Source organism: Centropristis striata, chromosome 9 (genome assembly GCF_030273125.1).
Source record: "Centropristis striata isolate RG_2023a ecotype Rhode Island chromosome 9, C.striata_1.0, whole genome shotgun sequence".
Lineage (NCBI taxonomy): Eukaryota > Metazoa > Chordata > Actinopteri > Perciformes > Serranidae > Centropristis > Centropristis striata.
Genome location: NC_081525.1, coordinates 36,767,034 through 36,780,704, shown reverse-complemented (window position 1 = coordinate 36,780,704; position 13,671 = coordinate 36,767,034). Strand labels below are relative to the sequence as shown.

The 13,671-nt window shown below is 37.5% G+C and overlaps 1 protein-coding gene across 1 annotated transcript; it reads left to right on the top strand.

Annotated features, from left to right (window-relative positions):
• Positions 1–6,189: 6,189 nt before the first annotated feature.
• LOC131977914 (LIM/homeobox protein Lhx8-like) lies at positions 6,190–12,828 on the top strand. The gene is made up of 8 exons (XM_059341380.1): positions 6,190–6,293; positions 7,480–7,605; positions 7,759–7,880; positions 8,514–8,734; positions 9,927–10,030; positions 10,586–10,681; positions 11,459–11,648; positions 12,752–12,828. The coding sequence occupies exons 1-8, from the start codon at positions 6,213–6,215 to the stop codon at positions 12,826–12,828; spliced, it is 1,017 nt and encodes a 338-aa protein (XP_059197363.1). The 5' UTR covers positions 6,190–6,212.
• The last annotated feature ends 843 nt before the right edge of the window (positions 12,829–13,671 follow it).

Genomic DNA, 13,671 nt, shown 5'->3' with positions numbered 1-13,671 from the left:
TGCAATCAGGCCCCTCTTTCACTGCACTGCCATTTCCACTGCTGTGATTTCCACCCAATCCCCCATCGGCCCCCAGCCAACGCAACTCGCACCCCCCCTCCACCCCCCCCCCCCCCCCCACCCCCCCCCACCCATCCCTCCTCCATCCGACCTCCCCCCCTTCAGATTCGATGAGTACCCATTTACAGCAAGGAGAAAAGGTCATGCCAAACTCGTTGTGTCAATTGTAAACCACCCCAATTCGACTGATTTCAATGAAATAAATGAGTAGGTGCAGTCCCAGAGAAAGCAAAGGTCTATGTGGAAGTAGCAAATTAGGAGATTTTCTCAGAGACTCGCCGGGGCCAAACGCTCAACGCTTCTCTCCCACATTCCTTGTTCTTTCTGTATTTGAAAAACCTGTGTATCTTTTTAAATGTAACTTTTACAAAGACATTTTTCATCACTGTGGATGAGCCAAATTTTGCATCCTGTAAAAATGAAAATCAAAAGCATCCTTACATTTCTCTTTTGGAGATATACATAAAGTTGTAATTTCAATTTTTTTTTTCTTTCCATGAAATTATTGTGACAATGCGATTTGTACCTGACAGATAAAGTGTATATCTGCTCAAAACTTTATTAATCAATCTCATATCAAAATGAAAATGAAACTACAATCAACAGAGGATTGTGTCTGAAAACAAAATTATTCCAACTTTATGGGCAACGGAGCAGATATATTGGTAGAGGGATTCTGCTTGGCAAAGAAACAGCGAGCTTTATTTTATCTTATTACCAAAAAATAAATATCTTCTGTGTTTGTTGATACTGGCTTACTCTTTGTTTGGGACCTCACAGACTCCACTGCAATAGGTCTTCAAAATGAACCAATCACTTTTAAATAAATATAAATGTATCTTCTTTCCTAATGTGCTTTTAAAAAAGAAATGTGGAAACCTGTACTATTCCTTCTTACACAAACAGGACTAGCACATTTGATAGTTAAGAAAGTTACTACAATTATGTTATTTACACCCAATGAGGAATTATGTCTTTGTACTTATTATATGTCTTTGTACATTTATTTGGGGTCCTTGTCTACAGAGTGATTTAGGCCTGTGTATGTGACAATTCAATATATATGGGAAAACTGTCACAGTATAAATAACACACAATCACATGCATACAATCACATTTTTAAAAGTTAACTTTTTCATTCAATCAGAACAGTCTGGATTTGCAGTCAACACAGTCCCTGTAACATCCAACATCACACAAGTTTTTGTGCAATCTCTCTATAAATCTTTACATGTAAACTGTCTTAAGTGTTGGAGGCAGTATCACAAAACATAATATCACAAGACTGTGTATGGATATTTGCAAATATTTGAATATTCATCAGAAGTTCTCATAAAATAGTAATTATATGGTTGTTGTTTTTTTTGTTATTCTCAGGAACAAAAAAAATGAACGTTAGGGTTAAGAAAAGTGCTATAGAATAGTTTTTATTATTAACATATTATTCTCATATTCACTATATCTCTGGGAAAGACTTCTAATAATGGAAAAAAAAATACACTGTTTAAGCAGCTTTTGTTAAATGTGCCACAAGGGAACATTATAAGTGATCATTATATCAAATCAAACTTTATTTATATAGCACTTTTCATACATATAAATGCAACACAAAGTGATTTACAAAAAATAAGAATAAAAATAAATAAAATGACAAAACACACCCCTCCCTTCCCCACATACACATCAGTATGTACACATACACAAACATGCACACACGCATTTAGTCATGCACGCACACAAACACACACTCAGACTCACACACAGCTCATATTGATTGACAGTGTAGAACAGGGGTCGCCAAACTTTTTTTGGTGGGGGCCTCATCAACTTTTCTTTGATGTCACATCAACTGGGGGGCCGGGGGTCAGTCTATAACAGGAAATGAAAAGGGCCAAAGTGACCACCAGTGTTATTGTGTAAATATAACGATCATTTGTTGGCCTTGGCACCACCTGTTGGTTTGCAAAAAAGTAATAAAAAGTTTATTTGAAGTACCACAGATATTCCTTTTATTTTGTAGAAAATAAAAACACAAGCTGATGCTAGTTAACAATGAGGTGACGTGGTACAGGTGAAAATAGATTCTGCATTCAGAATCTATTTTCCGTTTCCACATTTTGTTGACCGACTCTCTTCCGTTAGCTTGCCTTCCCCGCGAAAACTTGACGCTTACGGTTTGGCATCACGTAGATCGGAATATACCATTGTGTGAGGGGGCGAAAATTAGCTACTACTGTAAATAATTCACAACTAAGGTCAATTTTAATTAGAACGCCTACCTTAATCATTACATGTGGATATTTTATAAACAAATATATAATAAATGCAATTAAAAAAAAAAAACAGGCCATGTTTAGAGGCACCGAGGATCCAGATGAGGAAATAGCAACCTGAGGGAGCATCCACACTGAGAGGTGGCAGAGCCCACAGCCATAGAGCAGTAGTTCTCAACCTTTTTGAGTCGCGACCCCCAATTTAACATGTATGTTGTCCACGACCCCCGCTCACTGAACAGAATCTCACATGCACAGTTCAGATCACCCAAAAAAGTAAACAAAATGACCAAAAAAGACACAAAATGACCAGAAAAGACACAAATTGACCACAAAATGATCAAAAAAAGACACAAAATGAACAAAAAAAGGCACAAAATGACAAAAAAAAGACATTCAGTGACCAAAAACACATTAACACATGAACACTTTAACACAGTGGAGACAGAGCTGACCTCCAAAATGATTTGGCGACCCCCAGAAATTATCTCGCGACCCCAATTGGGGTCCCGACCCCAAGGTTGAGAATAGCTGCCATAGAGGACGCCGTCACAGAGACCACCAGGACCCGAGTAGACCACCAGGACCCGGGTAAACCGGGGCGGTCTCAGCACATGGTGCAGAGCCGCCTAGTCCCCCGGGCCCAGGGAATCTCCAAGACCACATCCCCACGGGCAGACCCAACATCCTTATAGTCGCTTAATTCTTTAAAACTCCGTCCACAGATTCTAACCAACAGCCCATTTTGCCATCATCTTGCAAACCTACCACCCCTACTTTCTATGACTCATACCTATTAATGGAGTATTAATAGAATGCACTGTAAGTATTGCAGCAGCGTCCCACGCAGCCACATGAGAAGCAGCAGAGCAGTTGAACAAGTTTGTAAGTGTTGTTGACAGATTAGGCCTTTGTTTTTGTCTGGTCCACATCTCGCAAAACATTTTGTAAGTGAGCCGTGCAATGTTGAAAATGAAAACATGTAACTGTTAGACACGAAGATGTACATCTTTCCCAACATCTGTGGTCATATCAGCTATTCTACAGATGGTGCGTTTGAGTGATAAAGACTTTCATGTCTGAGAAAAGGATGAGTCTTTTTATATGATGAAATGCTCTCCAGGTAGGGATTCTTTGTTCTGATATTACACTTCACAGTAAACACTGTCTCACTGGATCTCTCCTCTTTTGACCTTTGACCTCTCCATCTGAACTCATCACAAAGGTCAAAATAAGACACCTTCGCCTGACTTTTAAGTAGAGTTCAAAGACTTCTGCAGTATTAAACACAGAGGGAGGAGTGGCTGTCTCTGTGACCTGTCTGCTCTGCAATGTTAGAGATGTGTGATCTGATAAAGAGCATTCATCTCCACCAGGTGGAACAGGACACATCTCGATGGAGGCACGCTAACTCCTTTATCCCTCTGCGATGGCGCGATACGGATGCAGACTCATGCTGGTGCAGGTCGGACTGTTTTATAGCCCTTTGCTGGGTTTGCGGGTGGGATTGCGTGAGCGAGTGAGTTGAATGAGCAAGTGGAAAAAAAAGATAAAAAGTGTAAGCAACTGTGTGTTTTCAGTAACCCAAAGAGTTTGTGTGAGGGACTCCTGCCCTCCTCGTCCTTGGAAAGCTTCTGCATTACCTCTTAAAAAGAACATATAGTGTCTGCTGTCACTGCTTATATGATTAACATTTGACATGGTCTGCATATGGGGTTAAAGCAGGTGGGCGGCCTGATTTCCCTTCTTGTGATGCAGCTGAAGATGCAAAATCACTTAGAGGGCCGAAGAGCACTGGTGGAAAGTGATTTAGTGCATTTCCTCAAGTACACTTAACCCGTTTATTAAGTTGATAGGATTTACTTCCTCAATGTTTGGGTTCCCACAGACCACATTATTCCACCCTGCAAGAAATAAGAATAACCGCAACATCAACCAATATTTTTCCTTTAATTGTTTTTTTAATTTTTTTATTCAGACCTTAAAACCCAATATGTAGAAAAGTATTAAAGTGGTCACCCGTCTCTTCAACACAAACATTAAATTAGAAAACGTAATTAAGACATACTTCTGCAGCACATATTATGTAGATTTATTTTCAGATTTTACTATAATATTAGCTTTTTTTTCTTGCAAATTGTGGAATAATTTGTCACTTCAGGCCTGGCTCAATTATTCATAACAATGGTGAAGAAAACCTCTTACAAGGGGTTGCAAATGCTTCATTAAAAAGGGTTAAAGGTCAAAGAGATTTGGACCAACCGCCCTGACAGGTTAATCTGGCCATGGTCTCAAACTGTAAACTGTAAATTCAGTATATTAAACTATAGTAGCCTAGATACCAGCTGTTATTAAGTTCCACTAAGTGATGTAGGGGTGTCTTGATATCTGATTTTCACTATCAAATTATCATGGCCCAAAAAATGAATGACAACGACGAGAAAGGGGAAGAAATTTGGCCATCAGAGAAATTCATTTTTAACTTTGTTTATTGTGCATTTCCCCTCCAAAATTAATTACATAACAAATATGGCTGTAGGTAAGGTGGAGAGAGTCTGTAAGCATAAATGTACAAAGAGAAGAATAACACTTAGTGGATAGTGGAAAGGCGACAAGATTAAATCATTTAACAGGTGTTTATGTACATGAAACGTGTGATATTAACATGATGTCAATATAATTTTTTTTTTAAATATTGCAGTTATCGTCAATACCAGTTTAAGACCAGAGCAAACTGGCAGACTTAAGTGCTGACAGCCTTCAATAGACAGATCACATGTTGCTCATTGACACATTATAATGTTAATGAAAGGGCTAATTGGATAAAGTTGTATTCTGATATATACTTACTTACAATTGTTGCATTCAAAATTTTGGATCATCCTGGTTGATGTATTAGCTATGGTTCAATACCACTTTTTCATATCTGATATAGTGATCACAACCTTCTGTCAATGTTGTTACCAAATTCGACAACGTCTATTTCTCTCTCCTCAACAACAAAGCTGTTAATATTACAGAACATTTGTATGGATGCACTTTGCTGAACAAAGTCATCTTAAAGACTTCATGCTCAAATGGTGAAACAAGCTTTCCACTCCTGTAAAGAAAGAAATCCATATCTCACAGGAAGACTCAGTTATGCAATAATGCCGCTCTTTTATTTAGAGTTATTTGGGACACACATTTCTTTATGGCATGGTGCTTTAATAAAGCATTTACTCCAACATAAATAACTAGTTCAGGCTAATTAATTGCAATGGATTATACTTTTTCCCCCGATATCTGATCCAATGATATTTGGCCCGTATTGGACGAATTATATTGGAGCTCATTTTAAGTCTTTTTCTTATATATATTATTTTCTCATTTAATCTATAAAAATGCTTCATATTTTACTTCATAATCAGATTTGGTATGTTAGATCCTAATGTGAAAAGAAAACCTGCAACTTAAGCTGTCAGAAAAATAATGCAGTAAAAAGAACCTGGCCTTCAGAAATGTCATAGAAGTATTAAGCCTATACTTTAACTATTCAAGAAAATTCTACCTGCACTTACAATTACATACGTCATTTGAGTAAATGCACTTTCACTAGCTATTACCATTTAAATTCATTATGTTGCCTCTGTGTCATTTAAATCAAGAATACAACTATGACTGAATTTGTAATCCCCCCCCCCCCCAAAGCTCACATCAAACCACACATTAAGTTTATTTCTAAAGGGAGGCGCGGTCATGCACAGAGGCAAGGGAAATATGAATTATGATCCGCCCTCTGGAAGCAGCTGCAGGGCAGAGCGACACAGAGGAATCCTGCAGGAGAAAGAAAGAACAACAGCACTTTTACTTTGAAGCTTCACACTCCTGGACTCAGACATGCGCTGGAAAAGTGAAGTCAAAGTAGAGTGTTGCGTTGTTAACGAGGCTGCAAACGGATCTCTTTTGTCCAGCGATGAGGTGAGTGAAGACAATCAAAGCCAGACGTGTATTTTCTTATCAGCAGGTTGTGGTGTGGGCTACAACCGCGTCGGAGATTAAATATTAGTCGAAATTGCTTTGCCAATTAAATCGTGGGTTTCAGTCTGTTATTAAAGCCGGCCTTCCACACGCTGACAGCTCAGTATTTTCACAATTTGGAGAAATGTCGAAGAAAATTACCCGTCCCTGAATTCTGCAATTAAAAACTCAAGTAGTTAATGAGACCTCTTCACCTTTTGGTTGCCCCGGGTAGACGTTTGTGGCGAACTTAGCCTTTTAATTGCTGTTATTAAAAAAATCAATCCCCTTTTCCCTGAGACCTCGCGCTGTTTTTCTTTTTGTTTTTTTTATTTTTTGATTGACACGTGAAATTGGCGTGTCACGGGGGGTGTTTAACCACAGCACGCGCGCATGCAAAGCGAGCAGTTGCTGAATCCCAAATGCAGATCTCAAGAACATAATACACATAGAATAAGTATGAGCTCAAGTGTTGTGTGTTTATGTACGTAATGACTTTCCTTCTCTTTTAAAATGTCATTTTGGTAATCGCCGGCGTTGTCATGGTGAAAAGTGAAAGGCATGATATTTATGGGAAGGAGCAGGGGGCATTTAAGGCAGCTGCGACACTGTGAGACCTGCATCCTCCTGCAGCCCGCCGTAGCTTCTCGACATGTGTGAAGATTGCAGAGGAGACGAAGATCTGCTAGGCAAATGCACTGAGGACAGGAGGGACATTATGGTAGGATTTAGTTGCTGCAGCTAAAACTTTATTTTGACTTCCGGAAGCAGGTTGAGAACCAACGGGAAAAGTTTTAAATACTCCTGAACGTGGACAACAAAATAAGAGCACTCGGGAAATTTATTTTGAGTTAATTCGATTGGCCTTATGAGTGAAAAATCCTACTTTTTATGTTACGGCTGCTAACTTTATTTTGAAAACGGAACTTATTCCGTAAAGTTTATGATTGACACACATTTTAAAGCGAATTGTTGAGTTGGAAAACTGAGAATCTGAGAATAGCTATTTTGTTGATCTGTTGTTTAAACGTTGATCTGAGTTTAAACATGTTATGCAGGCCATGCTTTGGGCTCTCCTGTGCTGTAGACGTTCGGGGTGGATGCGCTCCTGTGCGTCACTTTCTAACCGCAGGTCTGATCCCTTCAGGGCGCGCCGGGGGAAGTTTTGGATGAGGACGCGTCGTCACTGCAGGCGATGGCATCTGCACCTCTGTTAGGCAGAGCGGTGTGTGCGAGCTGCAACGACGAAATTGTAGATAAATATTTGTTGAAGGTAAACACTTTTTTTTGTGTGCAACTTTTTTTCTTCCGAGGACTGCTTGTCAATTAACTTTGGACCATATGGCTTCTTCTCGCTTGGATTTCTGTGGCTTAAAGGCTGGTCTTCATAATTGACTTGTGCTAATTTATCCAATTTCTGCTTTAGGTTAACGACTTGTGCTGGCATGTGCGCTGTCTCTCGTGCAGTGTGTGCCAGACTTCACTTGGCAGCCACACGAGCTGTTACATCAAAGAGAAAGAGGTTTTTTGTAAACTGGATTATTTCAGGTATGTGCATCGCTTCTTAAATGACAATATACCGAAATCTACGAAATTACATAATAAACCGCTTAATAACTAGGCTAAATTTTATATGCTATTGCATATTGAGGAATAATAATATAAATAATAGGCGCATAATATGACATTTCACCATGTTTTGACTGGATAATTATTGAAATATTTGTTATGTATTTACATTTAGTTATCGAGCCCATATAACTTTCCATCATGACAAAATAAAATAAAAATAAAGACAGATAGATGGAGAAAATGTTATTCATTTTGGGTCACTGGATTAAATATAAAATGAGGAGACTACCGATTCAAGCTGTAGTCACTTAAACTATACCTCTAATTAATTTAATTTAACAGGACCTACTTTATCTCAGAATTTCCCAAATGCAGTTTGCAGTGGTCCAGGCTAAATTTTAAGCTCATTTTCACTGCTGGAATGCACCAAATTATTTCAACTGGCCTTAAAAAAAAGTCTAAATTAAAGATATTGAGTTTTAAAAAATTGGCATCTTTCTTTATATTGTCGAAAAGCCAGAACTGCTCGGTGTTGGTGCCTTATAATGCCCTCAGGAGGTGATACGGTATGTGTGCGTTTAATTTGCTCACCTTGACCCTCACTTGCAGAAGATACGGGACCTGGTGCGCGTGCTGCGGCAGGAACATCCACTCCACCGACTGGGTCCGCCGCGCTAAAGGCAACGTGTACCACCTGGCCTGCTTCGCCTGCTTCTCCTGCAAGAGGCAGCTGTCCACCGGGGAGGAGTTCGCGCTGGTGGAGGAGAAGGTGCTCTGCAGGGTCCACTACGACTGCATGCTGGACAACCTCAAGCGGGCCGTGGAGAAGGGTGAGCCGGCGGAGGGACTCGCTCCTTACTCTTTTCTTTCAGCCTTGGACTTGGAACAGTAACGTTACTTATTTCCATACCTTCCTATCGATTTAAAAAAAAAAAAAAAATTTTTAATTTTGTCATAAAAATAAACAATATTTCTCTTATTGTCTAAATGTAAAAAAAAAAAAGGGAAAAACGTAACAAACGTATACTATATTATCAGTTTAATATGCTGTTGTTATATATATATATATTAGAACATTCTGTCTATTTACTAAAAGGCCTAAATTGAACATGTAAGGAGAAATGTTATCTAGTTCAAATTAAGGGGAGGCACCTAATTATTGACAATTATTTTATGTATTACACGTTGTCTTTACTTTTATCAGGCATTATCTTATTAGAAAGAACGAATATGGACATTGGATAAAGCCAGATTCAAAATGCTTGTTTATTTATTTATTTTTAACATATTAGAGTCAAATGCTTTTACAGAGGGAAATTTGGATATCTCTTTTTATCACACCATAAATCAGAAACGACAGCATTAAAACAATGCATTTTAGAAAAAATAAAAAGCTTTATACATCTTAAAGAATAATCATAGAATAATAAAGATGTTATATGTGCGAATCCTCCAGTAAAAACTTTGAGATCATAAAGAGGGATGCAACTGGAACATTGTATGTATACGTGCTACTGAGGTGGAGATGTCTGCAAAAATAAATCTTTGAGAAAATGGCATTTAAAAATATGAATTGTAAAATTCCATACATTTTGCAGGACACTACAGGTGGAAAAATAGGTTAAAAACTACTAACAGATATCATGGAACTTTCCCAATTGATTACTTACTTTATTAAAACATGTCTTACATTTTTTGTTTAAATTTGCAATAAGGCATTATCTAATGATGCTTTTTGGGGAATTCAGTAATTTAGTTGAGTTTAGTAAAATAAACCCATAAAAATGAATTTTGGATGTTTTTTCTTCCCACTACTCTGACAGAAGACATGCTAAGGTAGCAAAATAAGCCAAAATTTCTAACCTGACGGGAGAATGTAAAAAATATGTTTTGCCTATATGGATGTTGCAACCAGCTTTAAAAAAATGTAATGTACAGGTTAAAAATATTTCATTTTAAAGTCATATAATTTTCATATGCTGTGTCAATATGTTTTAATAGGAAATGTGCTCTTTTTTGCAGGGAACAGTGTTAACATGGAGGGGGCCGTGCCCACTGAGCAGGAGATTAACCAGCCAAAACCCTCCAAGAGAGCACGGACCAGCTTCACTGCCGACCAGCTGCAGGTTAACCTCCATCCTCACATACAACAAACAGATATAGATTCATAATACATAATACAATTCTGCTGGAATATACTGAGGTATTTGATGTTTTGGCCTAAATAACTGACCTTAAAAACACTGGCACTGAAATGGTATTATAATTATAAATGTGTGTAATAAAGATTTAGCATACAAGGTCAAATTAAAATTAGGTGTCAGTTTTAATTAACTGGATAAATGCAGTATTTAAAAAAAAAACAGATATGATGTAGGCATAATGGCACAAACAAGGGTGGTGAATTTTGAATTATACCTTTGTGCAGTTTCTCTTCACTTAATAATCATAATAATGTGCATTAATGTGTACCCACATTGTTTAGATTTTCTGTATAAATGTGTTCCTATTTGATTAGTCTTTATTCCAACAACATGATTTGTTACCAACAGTGTTTTTGCTACAGACACTTAATGCTGGTCAAATCTCCACACAGCAGTTAAACATGCAATTCCTCACATGACGACCAAGTAAATCTGTGTGTTATTGAGCTGGTTTTTTTTTTACCTGTGAACATGCAGGTGATGCAGGCCCAGTTTGCTCAGGACAACAATCCAGATGCCCAAACGCTGCAGAAACTGGCAGAGCAGACGGGCCTCAGTCGAAGAGTCATACAGGTCAGTGGAGGGAACATGGAATACACAGTATGATCCTAATACTTAGAGAAAAACAAGAGTTTAACCTTAACCACTATCTGCTAGAAAAACATCAATTCTACCATTAGATGCACTTCTTTATACTTTTATAGCAGAAGAAAAGCTACAAGCTTGCACTTTATCCTGATTAACCCATTGAAGCCTGGAAAGTGGATACGTCGTTTTGTAGTATTTGTATAAGCTCTCAAATACTTTTAGAATTTCATTTCTATCTGCTACAGAGGCTGAAAAATCTATTATTTAATAGAAGCGTGACACTTCTGTTGAATTTTTCCAGAAAAACTTCAGGTTTTAGGGGCTTATTTTAAAATCGCCCAGAGGTTTTACAGGCGTTTCAGGCCTCAATGGGTTAAAGGCTTTCCCCCTCAGCAAGCTTTAAGTTAACGCTTGGGACATTTGCTTTTTTTAATTTTTCTGTGTTGCACTACTGGTGTATACTTTAAGTATTGTTTTTACATAGAAAAGGAAGCAGGCTTAACAAAGCATGTGTGTTCCAAGTAACTAAGGTGTGTTTCAATGCTTTCAAATGTTTGCAAGACTTTAACCACAGTTAGTGACTGTTCGACTGTCACTTCATGAGCTTTCTTGGCAGACAGATAAAGGCTTGTACTCTCGTAGAAACTAAAATAATTACCCATAGTATTCATTGTTGTGTCTTGTGACAATAGATGATGTTTTCCCTGGATTCTCGCCGTCAAACGCATCTCTACAAAAGGTGTTTGTCCTGTTAACCAACAGGTCTGGTTCCAGAACTGCAGAGCACGCCACAAGAAGCACGTAAGCCCCAACCACACCTCCAGCACCCCGATGACCTCACTGCAGTCCAGCCGCCTCTCCCAGCCCACCCCGACCCCCGAGGAGCTGCAGTACACAGCTTACGGAGGCCCGGAGGGATCAATGCTCTCTGCACTACACTCTTTCATAGACAGTGAGCACCAGCCTTTTCATGGTATTACTGTTTACTGTGGTCCACTGCTACTATGAAGAACTTAATGTCAAACTCCTATTTTAATATTTAAAATATTATAGTGTTCTGGTTCATTTAAATGCAATGTTATCTCAAGTATTTTGACTAGGAAATGTTGCCTATTATCTTCTTTATTTAAGTTTGTGGCTGAACCTGAAAGAAGTGAGTGACATAAATGAGGCCAGAGAAACAGATGAACTCATTTGCAGATGATTTGATGTTATATTTAAGTAACATTTTCAAAGGAAAAGATACAAGGTTTTTGTGTTGCTATATAATAACAGAAGATACAAACACAACCTTTGCTTAAAATTATGTTCATAAATACACCTAATATATAGCTAATTGGGAGCATAAATATTAAATATATATGATATGGCTATCTACATACTTTCCTTCATCCATTCAGTCACAGTGGCCTTCACTACTGGAAGAGTTCATTTGCAAAAACAGATGTTTAATTTTGATAAAATATTTTAAAGCCTTTTTTATACTGCTTTTGGGAAATATAGATATTAAGATATTTCAAACTTGCCTAAATCATGTATGTCTTTTGAGCACTCAAGGAAAACAATTAAATTAAAATGGTTTTGATTTTAATAATGGCTTTTTAATCTTTTTTTTTATTATCTATTCCAGTTTTTTAGAGGGAAAATAGTCATTGCTATGTGTCTGGTACTAGAAAAGTGGACATTTATTTTTGTGAAAATATAGAGGATTTCAATGAGGCAACATTGAAATAATCAGTTTTTATATTTTTTCTATATTGCTTTGAATCATCTTTCTTAATCAAATAAATTAATTACAACCCTGATTCCTAAAAAGGTTGGGACATTGTCTAAAACAGCGATAATTTGCACAAAGAAAATATATTTTAATTTTCAAACTGATTCATTTTGTTTTTGTAAATATACACCATGATTTCTGAATTTGATATTTTTGGAATTAGAGGTTGTACGGCAAAAGAGGCTTTTACAAATGTCTTTATTAGAATTCTATATATAGATTTTAATATAATATTTGGAACCCGCAATGACTCCAGTGCTCTTTGTGTGTGCCCGCAGTACACTCCCCTCCATCCATGTTTCAACCGCTGCTGCCAGCCCACGCCATGACCTCGCTGCCTGTGTCTCATGCCTGAGCTGCTCACACACACATCACACACACACACACACACACACACACACACACACAGCCTCAGCGAACCATCAGCGGTGGTCCGTCACTAGCAGCCGCAGTATTCAGATCTCCATGGTAAATATCATTTAATATTAAGTGAACCATTAAACTTTTCCTTTTGTTGAACTGCCAGTAATTTGTTACATGTTGACATTCTTAGTAACGACTCAATTCACCGTTGAGCATTTTATGGATTACTATAATTTGTTCTGTATAATGTTGAAATGGAAAGGTTTCAGTGTACCTCATTGGATTGTGACACAACATTATTAATTATAGATTTATATTTGTTTGTGTAGTTGGTGACACAGTGTGACCGTGCTACTCTACCACTTGAAAACTTGAAATTGTTTGTATAGCAGTGTTTGAATATTGCAATTTAATTTATTTATTGTATGTGAAGTCTGTTTTAAAAATAAATGTCTAATTTCACAAACCCGGGATGAATGAATGAAAACAGATATTTTACTGGTGAAAGCTGACATGCTGCAGTTTTTAGACCCAAATATACATATTAAAATCTGGGAAGGAGGTAAACACATAGAAAAACAATTTATTGATAAAAACAGAAGTACCAAAACATCTATACTTGAAGGCAATACATTCTGTTAAAAAACACATGCAACGATAACTTTATAAATAAATAAAAGACAGAGGCATTTATAATGTCAGCTTTCTGCATAAATGAGTCAATAAATAAAACAGTTTGGAGAATTGACAGGTTCGAGCACTACATCTTCAGAGTTTGACTTTTAAGAGTTTGCGGTAAGAAAACTGACGCACATTCTGATGAGGAGAGCAGTTT

Bases quoted from the DNA above. Each gene is read 5' to 3' on its own strand.
- LOC131977914 (XM_059341380.1), top strand. From the start codon at position 6,213: ATGCGCTGGAAAAGTGAAGTCAAAGTAGAGTGTTGCGTTGTTAACGAG. The intron at 10,031-10,585 runs GTTAACCTCCAT...GTGAACATGCAG, and splicing joins TCACTGCCGACCAGCTGCAG to GTGATGCAGGCCCAGTTTGC. The intron at 11,649-12,751 runs GTGAGCACCAGC...GTGTGCCCGCAG, and splicing joins ACTACACTCTTTCATAGACA to TACACTCCCCTCCATCCATG.